The 22,631-nt window shown below is 42.3% G+C and overlaps 1 protein-coding gene across 2 annotated transcripts; it reads right to left on the reverse strand.

The window, feature by feature from the left end:
- Window positions 1-5,706: 5,706 nt before the first annotated feature.
- On the reverse strand, window positions 5,707-8,117 carry LOC311504872 (uncharacterized protein). 2 transcript variants are annotated; one of them, XR_014699646.1, is made up of 5 exons: window positions 8,022-8,117; window positions 7,786-7,906; window positions 7,498-7,594; window positions 6,769-7,083; window positions 5,707-6,670 (listed from the first exon to the last, which is right to left on the reverse strand). XR_014699646.1 is itself a non-coding variant. In XM_084568207.1 (4 exons), the coding sequence occupies exons 1-4, from the start codon at window positions 8,110-8,112 to the stop codon at window positions 6,979-6,981; spliced, it is 414 nt and encodes a 137-aa protein (XP_084424333.1). In that variant the 5' UTR covers window positions 8,113-8,117; the 3' UTR covers window positions 5,707-6,978. The 2 variants fall into 2 exon arrangements, 1 of the variants encoding a protein (XP_084424333.1); XM_084568207.1 differs by having other exon boundaries at window positions 5,707-7,083.
- Between the last annotated feature and the right edge of the window lie 14,514 nt (window positions 8,118-22,631).

Raw genomic sequence — 22,631 nt, forward strand, 5'->3', positions numbered from 1 at the left:
TTTAAGAGGTCTTATCTCTGCGTTGTATTCTCACAGACTGCTATCTGTACAGACTGACATATGGGTGGACAACATCTAAATTCCACACCATTCCCTCTATCTGCTACTGTCCTTCAGTGGTATTTGGGGCATATTTTAAGTAAACATTGAGAATCAAACGCTGGACAGGTCTCCAGTCTATCGCAGTCTAACACAGAGAGGCAGACAACCATTCACACTCACATTCACACCTCGGGCCAATTTAGAATCACCAATTAACCTAACAAGCATGTCAAGAACATGCAAACTCCACACAAATGGATTAGAACCCAGAACCTTCTCGCTGTGAGGCATCAGCGCTAACCACCACACCACTGTGCCGCCCCATCCTGATATTGCTTTTTTAAAATATATGCCAATTCCTGCATCCTCTCGTTGGAAATGTCGCTGTGGTCTGGCCCAGCACGATCCCACGTGTGAGATTTTTATAGATTTATCGTTTCTGTATTTCTGTTTAATATCCCTTTTAAATCTTTCTGATCCTAAAAAGTTCAAGCCAAAGTATTTATTTTTATTATGACACTGAAAAGAAAAAGAGAACAGAGTCACTGATGCAAATGTCATCACGCCTCCCATCCTGCCAGATCCTGTTTGAATAATCTGACAGATCCGGTGACTAAGAGCGTTATTCAGACAGTGCCCTTGTTCACCTTTGACCGGAGACTTGCATAATATTGAGTGTCACTGTGACAGTACTGATGATATGATCATTCATCATCTCAGTGCTGATGAAACAACACCAGGTTAGCAAACACTTGCACTTATGTTACCTTTAATCTAGCAGAGAGACATTCTTATTTGTGGATCAACACCTTCAGGAGATCCAGACCGATCGCGTGACTTGATTGCATTCACAGCTTGTTGCAGTCTGTCCGTATCCTTCGGCAACCTTTGTTGTCTGATCAGCATACCTGCAGCGATATTGAACAGCCTGAGTAACGCAATCAGGTTAAGATTATAAAATCACAAGATCTAAAGCTTTTAATGAAAACTGACATCATCTATAAATCAGCTGACAGTTCTGGAGCTGTTTACGAAAGCTACTGTGACTCATTTTCTCTCATTCAACGGATGAAAACTGAACATCCAGTGGAGGCTATCAAACAAGTCGGCCTGGTCTATGTTTTATTTATTTATTTATTCATTGGTATAAGTCATGTAGCAACCCCGTTATCACACAGATGGGAGACGAAGATCATAGTTCTTAAGTCATCTTCATCATCACCATCACCATCGTTGGTGCATTTGCCCTTCATCTTAACTAGATCTAAGCATTATTATAAACGCATTCAATTCACAGTCTGAAGATTGTGTTTGTTAACCTTTATTTAATTTCATACCAAACTTTACTATTAGAGAGAAAAGTGCAGACTATATTCTGTCATAAACTTACTTCTCTATGAATAATCATCACCATTATTTTATACATTTTTTTTTTCTTTTTTCTCATCTTTTTTTTCTCCTTTTTCTGTAAGTTATTGTTTTGTTGTCTGTGTTATGTTTGATTGCTTTTCTTTAATTAAAATTTAAATGTTCTTTTGAGGAACCCTCCTATACCAGCCCCTTGAGGGTTTTTGGGGTTTCCCTGGCATGCCTTTATGCTCTTACCTTCTTCAATTGCGTATTGTTAATGTATTTTGTATTGTTGTTGTGTTTTTATTGTATTTTATGTGCCAAATAAAATGAAATGAAATATGAAACTGTGGTTAACTGAATGTTTGACTGAAGATAGAGCAACTGTTAAAGTGCTTAAATATTTGTTACTATAAGAAAATCAGCATGTGAACAACATACACCGATCAGGCATAACATTATGACCACCTTCCTAATATTGCGTACACGGGATGTGCACAAGTACGAGTGCCAACGTAGGAGGAAAACAAAGAGCGGAACTAATGGTCAGGTGCCGTTGCACCGCGGGGCTTCAGGTGGGCCACCCCTCCCTCTTCCGTCAGATGGAAATCAGGAAGAGAAATGGGTGGTTCATGTCTTCATTCTTCTGACTCGGTTGCCGTGTTTTCCAGGTCAGTACTCGGTGAAATGCAACAAAATTACGTCCTCCTAGACCGAGTTTAACCATCCGTGTTTAGAATCGCGATTGGCGGACTTTAGGATAATGGCGATAGCTTCCCGTTAACGCGTGTGTGATGTGACTGAGTACAGCATGATCAAATTTCTATGCTAAAGCTCTCTCTGTTTGACATGTTTAATTCATTTGGTACCCTGACATAGTTTGAATAGTTGCTACTGTTTATTAGTGATGGAGAAACCGAAGCTTTCTGAACCACTGAATCAACCAGAAGCAATTGTGTTGAAATAGTTCAGGTGTTTGGAAGCATTTGATAAAGTTGAATGTGGCGACATCTGCTGGATAATATTATACATAGCATTCGCATGAAAGAAAGAGTCCTGAAACAGAAAGTCGTGTTTGCTTAACAATAAATGATCTACAGTACGTTTATCTTGAAATGCTTGATTTTTTTTTCTTTTATAGAAAATAATAATATACTTGTATGAGTTTGCCATCATATAATACTATATGTTTTAGATATATGCTTTTATAAGATTCAAATACAAAAATATATTTACTGAATAAGTGAAATGCTTGTGCATCTGGAGACGGTGATGACAGTAGTTGTACAAAATGCTTGTGAAACTGGGAAGGGGATTTGGGTGGTTCAGAGATTTTAATTTAAAAACCAGATCATTTCAGCTGAGTTAGGCTTTAGTCTAGTCCTCTTCTATGTACAGTGGCAAGAAAAAGTATGTGAACCTTTTGGAATTTCATGATTTTCTGAATAAATTTGTCATAAAATGTGATCTGGGGGGTATTCCATCAAGCAGGCTAAAGGCAAAGCCAAGCTTAAATGGCCAAGTCTGGCTAATATGAGTGAGAGTTTGGTTCCATCAAAGAGGCTGAGATTAGCCCCAACTCAGTAACCGGGGAAACTATGACTCCGGCTAAGCCTCAACCATGGCTAAGACAGAACTGTGGCTCAGGTTTCCGTTCCATCAGTCTGAGCCTCAACCCTGTTCCACCAAGGTGGCTAATGTGAATGCCAGCCAAGTAACCATGGTAACTTATGCTGCAGGGCAAACCTGGTCTGTAGCAGGCTAAAAGTGAAGCTTAGCACCATCTATGAATCAAAGAATGTCCAATAGACAGAAACAGAGACACACAACTGTCATGGAATGATAAAATAATATGTAAAACATAAAATATATAATAAAATGTATTAAATTATTTATACTAATAATTATATATTATCTATAAGTACATTAAAGAACATTATCACGAAAATAAAATATAATAAAAAATAAGACACAAATAAATTAATAAAATTAAACTAATTAGCCAAAAAATATAATAAAAGGAAATTGAGGCATTGAAAATAAAATATTGAATATGTACACCAAACCACAATTAGATGTAAATGTGTAAAACCACCACCAGCACCAAGGGTCTTCCAGGACAGGACCAACCCGTTGAATCACACAGATGCGTACCTGTGGGAGAGGTACCGGTTCACCAGGCAAAGCATTGTGTATTTATGCAGTTTGCTTGAACCACACATTATGAGGGTCACTTGCCGCAGCCAGTCTCTGACCACTGTGCAGTCAGTCTGTATTGCCCTGCGGTTCTTTGCCAGTGGTACATTTCTCTACAGTGTTGGTGATGCTGAGAAGTTAAGCAAGGCAACTGTTTTCAGAGAGGTAACAATTATATGTCCTATCTTCATTTGTGATTATTTCCAGCATCGCCACATATTATGCAAAGGAGTTGAGATGATCACATGGGGGTGTCCATGATGTCATATTGTCATAGGCCATGACTAATTAGAAACAGAGACAGATGGCAATGAAGTAATATATTTATTTATAAAGTAATTTCCATAGTTGTCTTTCATATTTATACATTAAACATGACACAGAGCAAACACATTACAGGTAAGAGCAGTCTACCTGGCCCTGAAGCAGTTCCTTAATATCTACATCACCTTCCCTGGCCATCATGACCCACAGCGGATCAAGGAGACATTCTATGCAATTGCAGGTTTGTGACAGTCATGTAAAATACTTTGATTAAATGTAGCCTATCATTATCAAAAATGTAGGCAAGGCAACTTTATATAGCACATTTTAGCACAAGGTGATTCAAAGTGCTTTACATAAAATAAAATGAAAATACAACAATTCAACATATAGCATCTGGGACAAAATACAGAAGTAGCACAAATACAGCATGTAAAAATGACAGGCTTAAATGAAAATGATATAAATTCTATACAATTAAACAGAGCAATTGGCCATGCAGGAAATAAAGCTATCCCATCGATTTGCATAACAATCAGTTGATAAATGTGATGAATATCACTTTCTAACATTACTACTAGGGCTGCCAAATGATAAAATATGGAGAATTTCACATAAATTGCAGTGAAACAATAATGCTATTTTAATTACGTTCATATGAATGTTAGTTATTAGGGCTGTCTTTTTGTTCTTTGGGGATTTTCCTTTTAATTTTAGGGATCTGGTTGCATTAATAGGTCCACATAATTGATTAGTTTAAAACAAAAACCATCAAGAAATCAATTGGTAGATTATTGTCTACATATATTTTGTCTCTTTGATGGGGGATTTATATAACATGATGATGCTGAAATACTTAATTTTCTTTGTCACTTACGCATTCAGCCTGTCAGCAATATTCTGCCACGCCACATCCCTCGCTTTATTGATTGCCGTGGTATTGCCCTTCTTTCGGATTATGTGGCTGTAATCCTCATATACCTCCATGAGGAGGGTTTGCTCCGCTGCAGAGAACATTTCTGCATGCTTTCCCTTGCTTTTCGGCACTCGACTATAATGGGCTTTTTATTTTCCCTGTGGGCGTGCACAAGTTGAGACTTAACAGGTGAGGCTTGACTAAGAGTCAGGTGGAGCCAGCTGATTTCACTTGATGGAGCGACTTGGAGCTAGATTGGGAAATGGAGCTTAGTCAAGCATCAAGCTTACACCCAAGTCTGGCAATTCTTAGCTACGTTGATGGAATACCTCCCAGGTGGGCTTGTTGGTCTTATAGAGTATGACAGCCAGCACCAAGGCAAACAATGCCACACCTGCCACAATCATTCGCACAGTCCCCACAGCAATACCTGGCAAACACAGAACAGAACAGGTCCCATTAGCTTAAGACAATGAAGATTCGTCCAATTTGCCCCTATACCACTGTGATATCTGTAATGCCCACTTCAGTTTGGGCCACTTTGGTTAAAGAAACCATATATGTATTTGCATTTAATTGAATATTTTTGACTTTATGGCTTTGTTCTGGTATGTCCCCGGCCCTTTTAGGTGCCTAAGGAAATGAGAGTCATAGTCAAGGCCGACGTATACAGAACTGAGCAAGTATTGATGCAGAAATGACATTGATCTAGACTAGGGGTGCCCATTACATCGATCAAAAACAGCGCTGTCAAGACTAACATCTAAAACGTTTTTTTCAATGGCACGCGATCTACCCGCACTGCCTTCGGGATCTACCGGTCGATCGCGTGCCATTGAAAAAAACGTTTTAGATGTTAGTCTTGACAGCGCTGTTTTTCTAAAGGTGCAGTCCAATTTTTCTTGATAAAAATAAAAACAGAGATGGATGGAGCTTTTACCACTGTAGCAACAATTAGTATGATGATATATATATATATATACATAGATAATTTTGACTTGGTCGTTGTAAAAGTAGCTTGCGAGCCAAAAAAGTGTGCGCACCCCTGATCTAGACAGCAGAAAAGGAAGAGGTGGGTTGCAGAGCAGTTTGCAGAGGAAATGGCAAATGTAGGCAGGTTAAATGAACTTATCTGACACCATGAATTAGATATTGAATGCTGATTCGGGCTAAAGTCCACTTAGCAATGCCTCAATGACGCCTCACATCTGGACCTAAAGCTTGCACTTGAACACACCTTAAGGACTACAACCACCAGCAAGCCGGCACATAAGTTTGTGCCTGTGTGACTTGAAATAACTCTTCATACCAGGGACATGGCAGTAGTTTGTCCTTCAAATGAGAAAACTGCTAATATTAGCTGTGAGGCTAGGAAGAGCTGTAAACCGCTGTAAAACGATTGGCCTCTCCTGAATCACGCTGATCATTCGGTCAGAACATTTACAGTATCCGTTTCATTTCAGATGATCATGTTTTTGTGAAAATATTTGTGTATTTGAATGTCTCTGCACTGTTTTGCTAAGCTGATTAAACACTGACCAATGAATGACCAACTGCCTGACACAACAAAAAACACGAGACGCTGTCTTGTTGTGTCTTGACATTAATTGTGTGTTTTCTATCCAACGTTTTGTTGTCAGAGATTCTGATTCCAAAGGCAAATTTTAACTTAGCTTTCTTCATATGCACCAGTTAAGTACCTGGTGGTTGTTTTGGTTTCCCCACAGGAGATGACCATGATGCAGTGAGGCTCCAGTCACTCCAGGTTCCCTCATAGCCGTTGTCTTCGACCTGCACACGAACGCGTGCCTCGTACATCTCGCCTTGTATCAGAAAGTCTGGGTCCAGCTCTGCCGTGCACTCCTTTACACAGGAAGTTTCGTTTTTCTGAACGGAGGAATCCTGGAATCCAATGTGCGGATGTTAATTTTCCACATCGCTTTACACATCATAATCGCCATCGCATACGAATTGAGGCACAAAATATATGCTGTACGTACACTCCAAGATTGATCTTGTTGTTTCCACTGCAGTTCTGACTTATAGAGAGAGAATCCATTCTCATTGACGTAGGTGAGCCAGGAAACGGTGGTATTGTTGATATTTGGTTTTTCTGGAGGATTCACTTTAACTGCAAGATCACACACACAGTTTGTTTTAGAAAACCACAAATAGTTCAGAGGGTAAGTTTCAAAAAGGCAGTACTAGTATTATACAGTGTACTCACTGTGACAAGCTGGTTTGTACTCAATGTTTACACTTTGCTCCACATCCTTACAGGTCACGGTGATGGACAACACGTGGTAGGCTTGAAACTGGAAAGATTGAAAAACAATGCAAAACTAAGGAAGTGCCAATCAAGATGATTTTATGCGTGTTAAACAAATGAAATTATCACAATATGAGATGTTAATAGATTAAAGGATAATTGTGCATGTTGAGAATAATGTAGAAACAGTCAGCCAAGACCGGTTAAAATTTTGTTGTTGTTGTTTTTGTATGTGGTAAAACAAAATAATAGAAAAACATCAATATGAAGTTTTAATGGATATTCTTGAGATCATTGAGAACTTGAGATAATAATATCCCTGGAGATAACACAAATATATGACAACTGGTGTTACACATCAGAGTGGCACCAGCCTTCACACCAAGTTAGCCAATAACCCGTTTTTCTCTCTTATGAAATATGTATTATCAATGCTTTTTTTTTTTTTTTTTTAACTCACTATGTAGGTGTAGGCGAAGATTAGGGAGCACTTCTGTCGTGCTGGGTTGGAGATGTCAACTGGTTCTAGGTCACAGGAAGCGCTGTATGTGAAGAGACTGGAAAAAATATAAGTTTGAGATGTTATTTATACACTGTGGATATTATACATATATGTAGAGACCAAGGAGCAGAGCTCTGGAGATAATCATAGCTAGATTGAGGATGTACTCGATAACTTCAAGGCCAACGCTTTTACTAATATTTTTCTGATATAAATTATTATTATTGAAGCAGACCTAGTCCTTACCTTCCTGGAGGAGGTATCCTCTTAGCATTTATTTTGCAGCGAGTGTCTCTGTGATGAGACAAGTATGGGCTGTCCCACTCACAAGTGATGTTCTGATTGAAGTCGTTGTAGCAAGTGAGATCTGCGAGGAACAAAAAGGGATGAAACAAGTTTGAATTTGCTTTGCATTCGCTGCCTCAAATGCATTTCAAAGTTGTGCAATATACATAAGTTAAGTGAACACAGAAATTACTTACTGTTAATTGGAAGGCTCGGACAACTATCACTTCTGATGATGAGGGCTTGAATCAGAGGAATGAGAAGAAGAAGCAGGAGGGGGTTCTTCATGTTTCTTTCTGTGTAGCGTGCCGTCCGTAATCTCTTTCGGGAGCTGTCAAACCACTGGTTTGCGAGGAGGAGGTTTGCACTTTCCTTGGGTGTAGCTCACTGGTTTCTTCTTGTTCTTATTCTGCACATGTATAATAATAACATGTGGCTGTCAAATGTCAAATACAGTTTATTTCGGCAGCACATGTTACAAGATTTGCATTAGCATCTTTGAGGTACTTCAGTGCCAGGCTTAGAAGTAGCAGAAGTTGGATCAAGGCGCGGATCGAATTAGAGGGTGACAATTTACTCCCGCGAGACAAGGTATTCCCGCAGGAGTCCCGCGGTATGGGAGTCAGTTTCACTGTTGGTGACGTGATAGGGATAGGATAGAGCAAAGAAGATTTTCTTATGTACCAAAGGGGGTCCCAGCAGAAAAAGTTTGGGAACCACTGCTGGGTTAAGATCGAGCAATGTGGTTGTATAAATCCAGGGAGTAACATTAATAACTTTCAGTTGCTTTAATGCTGATTGATTTGTAGACTAGAATTTTGCGCTCTGCAGTTACTCAATTACAAGCGACATCAGCGGGAGTCAGTGGTGTTAAAAAGTCTTTCTGCAAGTCTTTAGTGACTCAAGTCTGACTTGAGCCCAGGAATAAGTTACCTCTCTTAGGAAATCGATTGTTTGTCTTTTATTTCTTTACATCAGGGAGCGCAATCAATAAATCCCTGACTTGGTGTTGCCTGTCGGCTCCGTCTCATAATGTCACGCAGCAACTGATAAATGCATAAATGAGTCGAGCTCTGTGAGATATACGACGTGCGGTGATAGTGAAAACCCCTTGGTAAAACTTTTTTGAGAATGTGTTTCATACAGACAGTCATCACACCATTTTCTCATAAAGACAGGAAAATATCTCAAATTGAAGCTTTGTAAGTGCCTGGCTGATCAGCAATAACACACAACAGCATTAACATATAACTTCTTAGACATTAAAAGACTTCATCTTAAAATGAAACAGCCACAACATGGAAGTCCACATTAGAGACTCACCTGTCGGTAAAGTTGCCAGCTCGCTGCTTCTGTCCCATCTCATGTCCTGTGTGAAACAAACATCAAACGTAAAGTTCTTCCATCATAAACCAACTGTCAACTCTCACACCGATAAGGAGGAGAGGCGAAGAGCTTTTACCACCAATTGACTTCCTACCACAGACGTATTAGTAGTTTTTTTTCTTCACCTCTGAGTGTGTGTGCACGCTAAGTGTGTGAACATTTAATTTGAATTTTCCTTTGACTGATAAACAGCACACATTGAAAAAGTTGTAGCTGTTGTGCATTTCCGGTCTCTGAAACCAAGCTCCTCACAGACATTGCGATCTCGAGGTTCGGTTCAGTGTTCTCTTAGTAATAGATTCAATAAAAATGCGATAAAACGTTAACAGCGCATGTGCTTGCTTAAATATACGAACTGCGCCCAATATGTATTGAGTACACATTCTGCAGTAAAGTAAGATAGGGTTAGCATTAAATCTAAATAAACCCTGGATTTGTGGCATGGCATACATTTCTTTGCATCCTAAACAAATCAGCCTAACAAATCAATACATCTATTTGAAATCAATAAATCATTCAGCCCTTCACACAACGTGGACATAAACCGATCAGCCGCAACATTAAGACCACTGACCGTAAATAACATCTTGTGACAATTCAGTGTTCTGCAGAGAAACTTTTGGACCTGGCATTCATTCATGTGGATGTTACTTAGACATGTAGCACCCACCTCTGTTCAACTCTACGATCAGGCTTCTCCTTCTGAACCACTGTGACATTTAAACCCTGTAACAAACAGGATGAAAAATAAATGTGTGTGTGTTGCAGATAGGATCTGTGGTATATGGTTATAACAGCCCACTGCGAGCCCACCCACAAATCCACCTTTCGCTTTGCACAGAAACAGCACAACATCTATCGGCTTTTTTAAATGTTCAAGTTTTGTGCATCAACACATTGATGTAAAATCAAGCTTTTCTCTTTATTTTTTTGTGCAAATGACCTTTATATGCATATGGAAGAATACCAGAGTTTTGGGAAAAGTAACTTGGATGGCTCATTCATCACATGATATGTGGGAGGTTTCTAATTTAATTCTGTTGCATGGCACAAGTCATAAGGTCATAAAGACTTGTCAAGTTTTCCAAGGAGAATTTGTGTACACCAAAAAGTGGTCATGGTAATGGCTTATAACCATTTTGCTTTTGCAGAGTACTTTTTTTTTTTTTCCATTTCCATGCACAGGGGAAAGAACACGTTCGTGCAGTCTCTCTGGTCACCGGTTTATGAGGTTTAATAAAGGAAATCAACTTTCTGATGACATGATTAGCACGAATTTGCATAGCTAAGCATTAAACATGCCACCAAGTCCTCACTTGTTAAAAAAAGGTTTTGGTTTAAACGCAGATGTTTTGCATCGTTTTGGCCGATCGTCCAAACGAATCCGGTAAACGCATTGCCTTAAAACGCACTTTTCTGAAACCTGGTCCCAGGGTGAAAAAATTCGCAAACGCAGACCTTGAGTGTTCGTGTGGATGGCGAAAACGCATACTTGCATTTCGACGATGTCATCGCCACACCCCTCGAGCTCTTCTACTGCATATATATACATAGACGCCTCATTGAACGCTGGACCGTATGTCAACGTTGCCGCCATATTGGAGGAGGCAGCTCTGTCCCGTGAACCAATACGAGTCAATGGAATGAACTTTATTAAGCGTCTTCTACAAAGTACTATAAACATTTACACATTCACACACAAACGTATAAATTCAGGGAACCGTTAGGAACCAAAAACAGCGTCTGTAACATTAACTACTCAGAATATTACAGACGTTGTTTTTGGTTCCTACGGAGCCCCTAAAGGGACATGGGTAAAAAAAAAAAAAATGAAACGTTTCTCGTGCTCACGAGAAAGCATCTCGTGAGCACGCGAAAGCATCTCGTGAGCAGGAGAAAGTATCTCGTGAGCACGCGAAAGTATCTCGTGCGCACGAGAAAGTATGTCGTGAGCACGAGAACGTATCTCGTGAGCACGAGATACGTTCTCGTGAGCACGCGAAAGTATCTCGTGCTCACGAGAAAGTATCTCATGAGCACGAGAAACCTTAAGTTAAGCACTTCCTGTGCGTATGCCTCTAGGCTCATTAACAAGGGCGGACTGGCGTACGGGGACACCGGGGATTTCCCCGGTGGGCCGGTGGGTCTGTGGGCCGGGCCATGAGAAACATAAAAATAAAGGGGGGAAAAAGTCTATCGCAACTTTCAGTGTGTCTGTATGTTAGCATGTATATTAACAGACTAACTGCAGTGGTTTTGGCATTTTTAGTAAGTTTTCTGTTAGCCGTGTGTGCTACTGTGGAACAGTAGGCTAACAGATTTAGCCCGTTGTCTGCTAACTGGTTACAAAGACGTAGTAACGCTGCTAACTGGTAGAGTTACTACGTCTTTGTGTCAGAATCTCCGTTAACACAGAGCGCCGCGCTGCTGTACCGATACGCGGAGCGGATGCCAAGGCAACCAAGAGACTCTGACAAGTTTGTCAATAAAGTTGGGAGGAGGAGCTAATTGACGTACCTGCCTGATGCACGTAAAACACCTGCGGGTCAGTTCTGATAGATAGAAAATATTATCTCGCCTGATACAGTTATGGGAAAAATAATTGCCCACCCTGGTATAGACAGTCAGTGTCATTCAGTTCTAACAACATCAAATGCAGTTTTTTTCATCAAGGTAGGCTACATGAAACTTTTGTTGCTGGCTGGCTGGCTGGCTGACTGCGCCGCGCATGAAGTGGGCCGGTTTGTCAATGACTCCCGGGCCATCAATTAGGCTACCTGTGTTCCTCAGGTGTGTTAGTTTGAAGTGAGTGAAGAGCTGCTTAATTTGATGGAGAAAACTAACTTCATGCGCGGCGCGGCCAGCCAGCCAGCCAGCCGGCAACACAAGTTTCATGTACCTTGATGAAAAAACTGCATTTGATGTTGTTTTGGACCATAATCATATAGTAATCCTTAACCTGAACCCTTAAGTAGTCTACAGTAAAATAATTACAGCAGTAGCCTATAGTGATTTTACAGCATGTAGTGATTTTAATGCAGACAGGTCATACAATCAAATTTGGTCGAACAATTTGCCAGGCTGTTAACTGAATGACACTGACTGTCTATACCAGGGTGGGCAATTATTTTTGCCATAACTGTATCAGGCGAGATAATATTTTCTATCTATCAGAACTGACCCGCAGGTGTTTTACGTGCATCAGGCAGGTACGTCAATTAGCTCCTCCTCCCAACTTTATTGACAAACTTGTCAGAGTCTCTTGGTTGCCTTGGCATCCGCTCCGCGTATCGGTACAGCAGCGCGGCGCTCTGTGTTAACGGAGATTCTGACACAAAGACGTAGTAACTCTACCAGTTAGCAGCGTTACTACGTCTTTGTAACCAGTTAGCAGACAACGGGCTAAATCTGTTAGCCTCCTGTTCCACGGTAGCACACACGGCTAACAGAAAACTTACTAAAAATGCCAAAACCACTGCAGTTAGTCTGTTAATATACATGCTAACATACAGACACACTGAAAGTTGCGATAGACTTTTTCCCCCCTTTATTTATGTTTCTCATGGCCCGGCCCACAGGCCCACCGGCCCACCGGGGAAATCCCCGGTGTCCCCGTACGCCAGTCCGCCCTTGTTAATGAGCCTAGAGGCATACGCACAGGAAGTGCTTAACTTAAGGTTTCTCGTGCTCACGAGATACTTTCTCGTGAGCACGAGATACTTTCGCGTGCTCACGAGATACGTTCTCGTGCTCACGACATACGTTCGCGTGCTCACGAGATACTTTCTCGTGCTCACGACATACTTTCTCGTGCTCACGAGATACTTTCTCGTGCGCACGAGAAATGTTTCATTTTTTTTTTTTTACCCATGTCCCTTTAGGGGCTCCGTAGGTTCCCATCGGTTTCCTGAATATATACGTTAATGTGTGAATATGTAAATGAGAAGCATTAACTTACAGCACTTTGTAGAAGACGCTTAATAAAGCTCACTTCATTGACTCGTACTGGTTCGCGGGACAGAGCTGCCTCCTTCGATATGGCGGCGACATTGACGTATCGCAACAACAACGGGCCAACCTGCTCAATGAGGCGTCTATGTATATATGTCTATGTTCTACTGCCGATTTGTAAATAGGCGTGTTCGACTTCATGCAGATCTGTGCAGATCTGACTTGACGTGATGCATGCTGGGTTGAACAAGTTCATTTTAACCAATCATATTCGAGGTCTATGAGTATGAACAACCCAGCATGCATCACGTCAAGTCAGATCTGCACAGATCTGCATGAAGTCGAACACGCCTAATGTAAACAGCGCTCAAGCTTTATGCACATGCTCTGCCTCTTCCTCTCCGTTTTTGGTGAATTTCTGAAACTGAAACAGTGCCACCTATAGGCCTGGAATATGAAGTAGCGTGCTGAGTCGAGTTGAGATGGATCCGTGTGTACGCAAATATTCTTGAAACGATGCCAGGGAAAACGGAGGGGGAAAAGATCGTTTTGGTATGTGTGGACTTGGCGTTAGATCGATCCTTGCTGCAGTGTCATTTCAATGCAGCTGTAACTACATTATGCATGTGTCAACCTTGGATCTTGATACTGGATTCAGGCAAATCTGCTGTGTTTAACTTATACAGAGTCAGTGTCAATTAACAAGCAGGCACTTATTTGGAGTTTCTAATAACAGCAACATCAGGTCAATCCTGTGGAATCGTTATGGAGACAAAAGCGGAAGTGAAAAGGACTGAGACGTGCCTCAGTGGGTGTCATAGAGCTGGTACAGAAAAACCCAAAGCATCTATAAGATAAGGAAGACACAAAAAATGCAACTTTATACTAACTCATACACCAATCAGCCAGAGCATTATGACCACTGACAGGAGAAGGAAATAACATTGACCATCTTGTGACAATACAATGTTCTCCTAACTGAAACTATCTGGGGATGATCCACAGAAGCCCCCTCCCCTCAACTCAGGACCCCTCAGAAGGCCCATGTCCATTCTCTGATGAGTCACAACACTCTTCACTTACAATCTCCACTTTCTGGCCTCAGTGATTCACTACTACTGCTTACGGTGCGTTTCGTGTTGACGCGTATTTAATCTGCCTGATCTATAAACTTTGTTACGTGATCATCTTCTGCTGACACAAAGCCAAGTTTGTTTGATGTGACTGTGTAATCATTGTTACGCCATAGCTGACTGAAAGCAATCGCTGGCTGTGATTGATGTATCATTTTCAGTCAGTTTAACTGAAAGTTCGTTTGGTTTCTGTGAGAGTAATTGTCTGAAAGGCACTGGGCGGGGAGCAGAAAGTGAACCGCAGTCAATGTCACTTATACATTAATTCACAAATTCACATGAGCGGTTAAACTGTCGACTGGAGCTTTGTTTGAGGTTTCCTGACATATAATTTCGATTCATTTCGTATTTATGAGGAACTGAGGTCTGGATGTTACGGTACGGACATGGCAAACCAAGATCGGGAACACCGACAACAAAGGCCGAGTGCAAAGTCACCTGCAAAAAGTCGCCTAGCCGCTAGTCGCTAGCTGGCCCTTATGTTCGACGCCTGTGTGAAAGTAAATAATTCTTCATATCAGCAGGTGGCAGTAGTCTATTTGTCATTCAAAAGGACAAAACAGCAAAAGCTACTATTAGCTGTGAGGCTAGGAAGCTAGGATGAGTGACACACACTGTCCTACAGAGACGGTTCCTCCAGAATCGTGTTGACCATCTAGCATGAATGAATGACAAGACAATCGGTCTGCGGTTTGTCATTAGCATTAGGATGAAAAATGACAAAGGACATCCGTGATGAACAGCCATCAGACTCAGCTTGACTCATCCTGCGACTTATTGAGCAATATGAACTGTCAGCCAACATCAGGAAAAAATTTTGTGGGGCACCCTATCATTCATCTTGTAACCGCTTGTCTTGGTTATAGGGACTGCTCATCCTGTCATCGGGCGAAAGGCGGGTTACACCCCAAACAGGTCTACAATCTATCGCAGGGCTAACACAGACATCCACTCACACCTACACCACCAATTTAGAATCACCAATTAACCTTATGAGCATGTCTTTGAACGGGGGAGGAAGCCGGAGTACCTGGAAAGAACCCACACAGACATGGGGAGAACATGCTGTGAGGCATCAGTGCTAACCACCACTCCACTGTGCCGCCCAGATTTGGGACATAATTTTAGCAATCTGAACAAACCGAGAAACAAATGTCCTAGGACAGGACACTATCAAGGTGCATGTTGGGGATTGTAGGATCCAAGGACAAGGATCCAAGTCCCACAACTTTATTGAGTTGCGTCATTTCCAATGTCCATGTTGAATGCTACATGCTAAAGGCTGTAGATATGGTCGTGTGGTAGCTTAGGCCTGTTCTCACCCGGCAATTAAATGTGTCTCGGGCGAGAAGCTAAAAAACTTTGGTGCAAACTCACCCAAGAAGCACTGAGATACGCACCGACATCTAATACTGTGTATTCGATAGTGGAAAGTGAATAAATCTCAGAATTGGATATCGGAAATACAAATTGGCGTTCGCATTTGTGGTTCAATTATTAGCCTTGTATTCAGGAGGTAAATTACCATGTTTCCAGAAAGGTTGTAGGGTGTAAGCAAAGGTCTGTTCAGTTTATTAAAGTGAAAAAAAAAGAAATAAGAGATGATAAATTAATGATCATTTGCATATAGATGAACTGAGACGAGACGCATTCCAATGCCAGGTGTGAACGGGCATACTTAGAGCAGCCCACATGTGTTGGGATCGCCCAAGATGCGTGTTAATGAGCCCATATGTTGACTTGGGAAATGCTGGTGGTAAAACAAATTCCGTGAACCGGGCCTTACTTCCTTTAATTGTCCCGCGAAGAATGACAGTAAACCTAAAGTAAACCTAAAAATCTTCCCCCATGCACGAAGGCACCGACACTACTGGAGCCGTGCTTTCCCTGTCATTACATCAATTAGGGGGAAACAGATCGACGTGACGCTGACTTCAAGGAAGATTGTTCTGCTTATTGAGGTTATCACACTGTTACAGTTGTGATTTTCAAATGTAAAGGTGCTGTGAGCATGGTTCGAATTACGGGGGTTATTGGGGGGGTCTGACTCCCCTAGATGAGACTTAGACCCCCCCCAAAGTAGATGAAAATAATACTACTACTGAAATTTTTTTAATAAAATATAATGTTAGCCTTTCCAAAATTGTATGTATTTAAATGCTGTATTACCATCACATCAATTCAGGAAATAATATAATGAAATATGATTTTCAAACCCTCACCCCCATTGGGATGTACCATTTCTCAGTACGTTCAGTTGTTTGCTATGGTTCTTCACTAGCTGTCAAACGTACGTAGCCTACTGGGTGCGGGCGCAGGCGCTGGTGTGTGCGAAATTAAGAGTAAGTGGCTGAATCAACTTTAAACTCTTTATTATAATGCATATGAATCTACACAAAACTGGGAAGTATGCTAAGATGAGGCATCGATCGAATGGACAATAGGGCCATCTAGTGGTCGCTAAAATATGGTGGAAATACTGACGAACTAAAACAAATGCACAGTGTGCAGGCCTTGTATTAGGCTAGGTGAACTTGGCTTAAACAGGAATTTTTCTGTAGCCCATCTGATAATAATTCTGGATTTTACATTTAAGTCGGGTGTTTGACATTTCGGTAATCTGTGCAATTGGTCTGTATGCATTTCCATGTTTGCATTGCACTGCTATACCGAAAAATATTTTTTGACTGTGCCGCGCAATTTTACGCACGGGGCGCACCGTGAAACAGTGTTTATCCGTGCCCGAATTCAACCCTTCCTATAACGTGTAGGGTGCATTGTGCTTGCTAGTATGATTAGTTTATTTTTACCTTGTCGGCCAGCCAGCCACGGTCATATGACCTATATTTCGAAGGAAAGAGTACAGAGGACTGACGGGGAACTTTGTGGACTGGTGTCAGCGAAACCACCTCCTGATCAACGCGGGGAAAACCAAGGAGATGGTGGTGGATTTTCGCAGACGTCGGTCTGCCCTCCCCTCACCAGTGAACATCCAGGGAATGGAGATTGAGCAAGTGGACTCTTATAAGTACCTGGGTGTTCACCTCAACACCAAACTGGACTGGACTCACCACACTGACACACTCTACAGGAAGGAACAGAGCAGGCTCTACCTTCTGAGGAGACTGAGGTCTTTTGGAGTGGAAGGGGCACTCCTGAAGACCTTCTTTGACTCTGTAGTGGTATCGGCCATCCTGTACGGAGTGGTCTGCTGGAACAGTGGCATCACAGAGAGGGAGAGGAAGAAGCTCAATAGGATCATCAGGAAGTCCAGCTCTGTCCTGGGCTGCCCCTTGGACTCAGTGAGAGAGGTGGGTGACAGGAGAGTCCTGGCTAAACTGTCATCCACCCCCTGCATGATGACCTGACAGGACTAAGGAGCACCTTTAGTGACGGACTGCTTCACCCTCGATGTGTGAAGGAAAGATACAGAAGGTCTTTCCTTCCTGCTGCTGTCAGGCTCCACAATGAACAATCTTAATATGTGCAATATTACTACACCACAAGTGTAAACATTTTTACAATCCAACCCATGCAATATTATAATTCAATCTGTGCAATATTTCTATCCGATCCTATTTCATTATTTATCTTTTATAGCTACACTTTTTGGCTATTATTATTATTTTATTTTTAATGCTCTTGTTGTTTTTTCTTATGCTCTTGTTATTTTTTATTCTGCATTTTCGGTAAGCTGTTGTAAACTGCAATTTCCCCATTGTGGGACTAATAAAGGTTTTTCTTATTCTTAAGTAAACAACCATAAACTACACATACACACAAACCACAACCTCAATCCCCTTCTGTTCCAAGAAAGGTATTTTATTTCCCAATCGTAGAAAAGCTCATTTACTCTCCAGGAAGTCTGCACAACATTGGAACCACTCATGTTGTGACACTTCAATGTTCTGCTGGAAAACCTTTGGACCTGGCGTTTGTGTGGATGTTACTTAGACATGTACCACTCAGAGGTTGCGCTAGACTTTTTCGTTGTCTGTCATTTTGACTGACAGGGTCATAAAAATCCCATCATAATCTATTTTTACCCGTCACTTTAATTGTTTTTATACCATGGGGTATACCATGATCTATTTTTATACCTTCGTGGAAGCAACCGTCCGATGCAAAGCCTCCGTGTCGTCCATTCATTTCTGTTAATGGACACCTCGTCGGGCATTATCCCTTACTTATATGACAATAATGACATATTCAATAGCATTTAATTTTCATTCATTTTTAATTAATATCAGTAGCGGTGGAAAAAAAGATTCGGCCATCAAAGACAACTCAAGAATCATCAATCTAGACGTCTATTTAACACACAATACGCAGAGAAATGAAACTTAACCGCTACTCATAACCGCTACGCGTGGATCCCTGAGAGTCAGCACCCACTCACTCGTCCGGCAGAGAAACGAAACTTAACCGACTATTAACCGACTCTTACACTACTAATCAAGAGAAACAAGAGCCAATTAATGTGCTCACTCGCCACCAAGTGGTCTAGGGTGTGAATTACAGTCTGTCAAAATGACAGATTGCCTTCAGTTTTTTTTAACGCGACCCCTCAGTTAACGCGACCCCTGGTACCACCCACCTAGACCAGACCAGGCACCCATAGCAATGACACTCCTTGATGGCAGCAGCCATCCCCAGCAGGATGCACAATCAAAAATGGTTTAGGAACAACTCAAAAAAAAAAACATAAAAAGCACAAGGTGTTGACCTGGCCTCCAAATTCACTAGATCTCCAAATGATTAAGCATCTGATGATGCCCTCAACCCATAGGAACCAAAGGCCCCCCACTAACAGCATCACCACATCAGCACAGGACACCCTCAGAAGGCCCATGACCATGTCCAACTGTTTTGGAAGCACAAGGGAGACCTACACAAGTATTAGGACATAATGTCATAATGTTATGGCTGATAGGTGTATTACCTCAGTAAACATTTAACTAGTGTTATATTTGAGTAAGAAGTGATGAGTCTGTTGCCTGATTTTGAAATCGAGTTTAACCATCCGTGTTTAGAATCGCGATTGGCGGACTTTAGGATAATGGCGATAGCTTCCTGTTAACGCGTGTGTGATGTGACTGAGTACAGTATGATCAAATTTCTATGCTAAAGCTCTCTCTGTTTGACATGTTTATTTCATTTGGTACCCTGACATAGTTTGAATAGTTGCTACTGTTTATGAGTGATGGAGAAACCAAAGCTTTCTGAACCACTGAATCAACCTGAAGCAATTGCGTTGAAATAGTTCAGGGGCCTCATGTACTAACAGTTGCGTAGATTTCCACTTAAATCGTGACGTAAGCTCAGATCTACATGCATTTATAAGCACATTTCCTTTGGACATCCCGATCGAGCGTACCGGACCCCTCCCTGTCCACGCCCCTTTTAAATATGCAAATCACAGTCCACGCCCCTTTTAAATATGCAACTCTCTGTCCACGCCCATTTTAAATATGGAAATCATATTTAAATTGACCCTGCACCTGAGATTCCCCTCTCTGCGCGATCAGAAAACGAAAACATAAGAATGAATAAGACGGGAAAGAAGAAGAACTTCACAGAAAGAGAATTGGAGACGCTACTCACTGGAGTGGAGATGCGTAAAATGTGCTCTTTGACACGCTGCCACAATGTTTACTTGCATTTGCACATCACATATGATCTTCCTGTTGACATTTACAAATTCATGCGATGGCGCTTTTATATCAATGTGTGTGCAGTTGATAGCTCTGATTACATTCAGAAAACCGTCTCTCGCTGCAAATTGCTCTTTAATGTTGACCTGTTCAGATGCATTGTGGGTATCTGATATACCTGGCTGACATGCGGATAGCTCCGTCCCACGCGGCTTACATAGATCTGCTCAGGTTCGACCGGCACAGTCCCGATCGGTCGGATTAATAGTTTTCACATTGATGAGTTTCCCGGCATCACCTCTAAGTGTCTCCAAAGGATCGATATCTATAGAATCCTACTTACGCCAGCCAAATAGTTGCCGTAGGAATGTACGTAAGTTACGGACCTTTCACTCTTGATACATCTGAACTTTTACGTGAGCGAGTACTTACGTAACGTTTTTGTACTTACGCAACGTTCGTACATGAGGCCCCAGGTGTTTCGAAGCATTTGATAAAGTTAAATGTGGCGACATCTGCTGGATAATATTATACATAGCATTCGCATGAAAGAAAGAGTCCTGAAACAGAAAGTTGTGTTTGCTTAACAATAAATGATCTACAGTACGTGCATCTTGAAATGCTTGATTTTTTTTCTTTTATAGAAAATAATAATATACTTGTATGAGTTTGCCATCATATAATACTGTATGTTTAAGATAAATGCTTTAATAAGATTCATACAAATACAAAAATATATTTACCAAATAAGTGAAATGCTTGTGCATCTAGGGACGGTGATGACAGTAGTTGTACAAAATGCTTGTGAAACTGGGAAGGCGATTTGGGTGGTTCAGAGATTTTTATTTAGAAACAAGATCATTTCAGCTGAGTTAGGCTCTAGTCTGGTCCTCTTCTATGTATATATACAGGTATGTAAATCAATGTATAGTGTGTGAATGCCAATGTGAGTATGCAAGTTAATCTAATGTTATACTAATCTTACCTTAAACTTCACTCCCCCCTGTTCTATATCAATGAAACTACGTAACATGTGCAAAACTTTAGGTTATTTACATAACCCCGGTTCTCTGAGTAATATGAGTGAGATGTCTCACTATGGGATGTACGCCTCGCTGCAGCCCTCAGAAGCATTAATCTCATTACGCCAATCCTGATTGGCTGGTGAACGTGTCCGTCCGCCATAGGTAGTCCCACCTACCTTAAATAGCTCAGGCGGACGGCAACACGTCATTCAAGATAAGCACCTCTTCTCACTCGCCCAAGCAAGAAGGGTTGTCTGGTGAGACATCTCACTCATATTACTCAGAGAACCGGGGTTATGTAAATAACCTAAAGTTCTCTTTCATAATATTTCGCTCGATGTCTCACTATGGGATGTGGTAGCTCCCGTATTGCCAGACAAGCTTATCTAGCGTCCACCAACCCACAGGGAAAAACACTCTGCTCCCATCAGGACAGTAAAACCGCGCGTGCCACGCACGGCGCGGAGACGTCCAACCTATAGAAGCGGACAAACGTGAGAGGCGAGGACCAACTCGCCGCAGCACAGATGTCCTGAACAGAGACTCCCCTGAATAAGGCCCAGGATGCGGCCAAGCCCCGAGTCGAGTGCGCTCGCAGGCCCACAGGTGGCTGCAAACCCTGACTCGTATAGGCCAAAGCAATCGCCTCCACCATCCAGTGGGATAGGCGCTGCTTCGTGACAGGTTTTCCTTTATGAGGATTAGCCCAGGAGACAAACAGCTGATCGCTCCTCCTGAACCCCTTAGTCCTGTCCATGTAAGTGCGCACCGCACGAACCGGACATAACGCATGTGACTGCTGGCCCTCTGATGAAGCAGCAAAAGCCACAAGGTCAATAGGGGAACATGAGCCCAACACCTTGGGCACAAAAGCCGGGTTGGGCCTCAAAATCATCCTCACATCCCCCGGGAAGAACTGAGCGCATGACGGATGTACCGAAAGCGCATGGATGTCACTAACTCGTTTGGCCGAAGCCAGAGCCATCAACAACACAGTCTTCAAAGACACGTGTTTCAAATCTGCTCCCTCCAGTGGTTCAGAAGGAGGGCCCTTAAGTCCCTCCAGAACCACAGCCAGATCCCACGGAGGTACCAGCGGTCTGGAAACGGGGAGGAGCCTGCGCGCCCCCTTCATAAAACGGCAAACCAGAGGGTGCTGGCTAGCCGTTCGCTTCCCAAACCCCACGTGACAGGCGGCGATAGCCGCCAAGTACACTTTAACCGTGGAGAAGGCTTTTCGCTTGTCAATCAGGTCCTGCAAGAATGACAATATCACTCCTACCAGACACTGAAAAGGAATGTGGCCGTTACTGTGACACCACCCCTCAAACACTCTCCACTTACAGTCATACAAAGACCTAGTGGAGGAGGCCCGAGCGCTCTGAATCGTGGAAATCACACGCTGTGACAGTCCCACAGCCGACAGATTGAGCCATTCAGGGGCCAAGCCCACAGCGACATGCGTTCCGGGTGCGGGTGGAAGACCATCCCCCCCCCCTGCGACAGCAGGTCCCTGCGCAGCGGGAGCTGCCAGGGCTGAGCGCACAGTAACCGATATATCTCCACCAGCCAATGCATCGCAGGCCAATGCGGAGCTACCAAAATCAGTGCGAGGCCGTGCTCCCTCACTCTGGACAGAGTGGGGGGTATCAAGGCCA

This window comes from Chelon labrosus (assembly GCF_963514085.1).
Source record: "Chelon labrosus genome assembly, chromosome: 2".
NCBI lineage: Eukaryota > Metazoa > Chordata > Actinopteri > Mugiliformes > Mugilidae > Chelon > Chelon labrosus.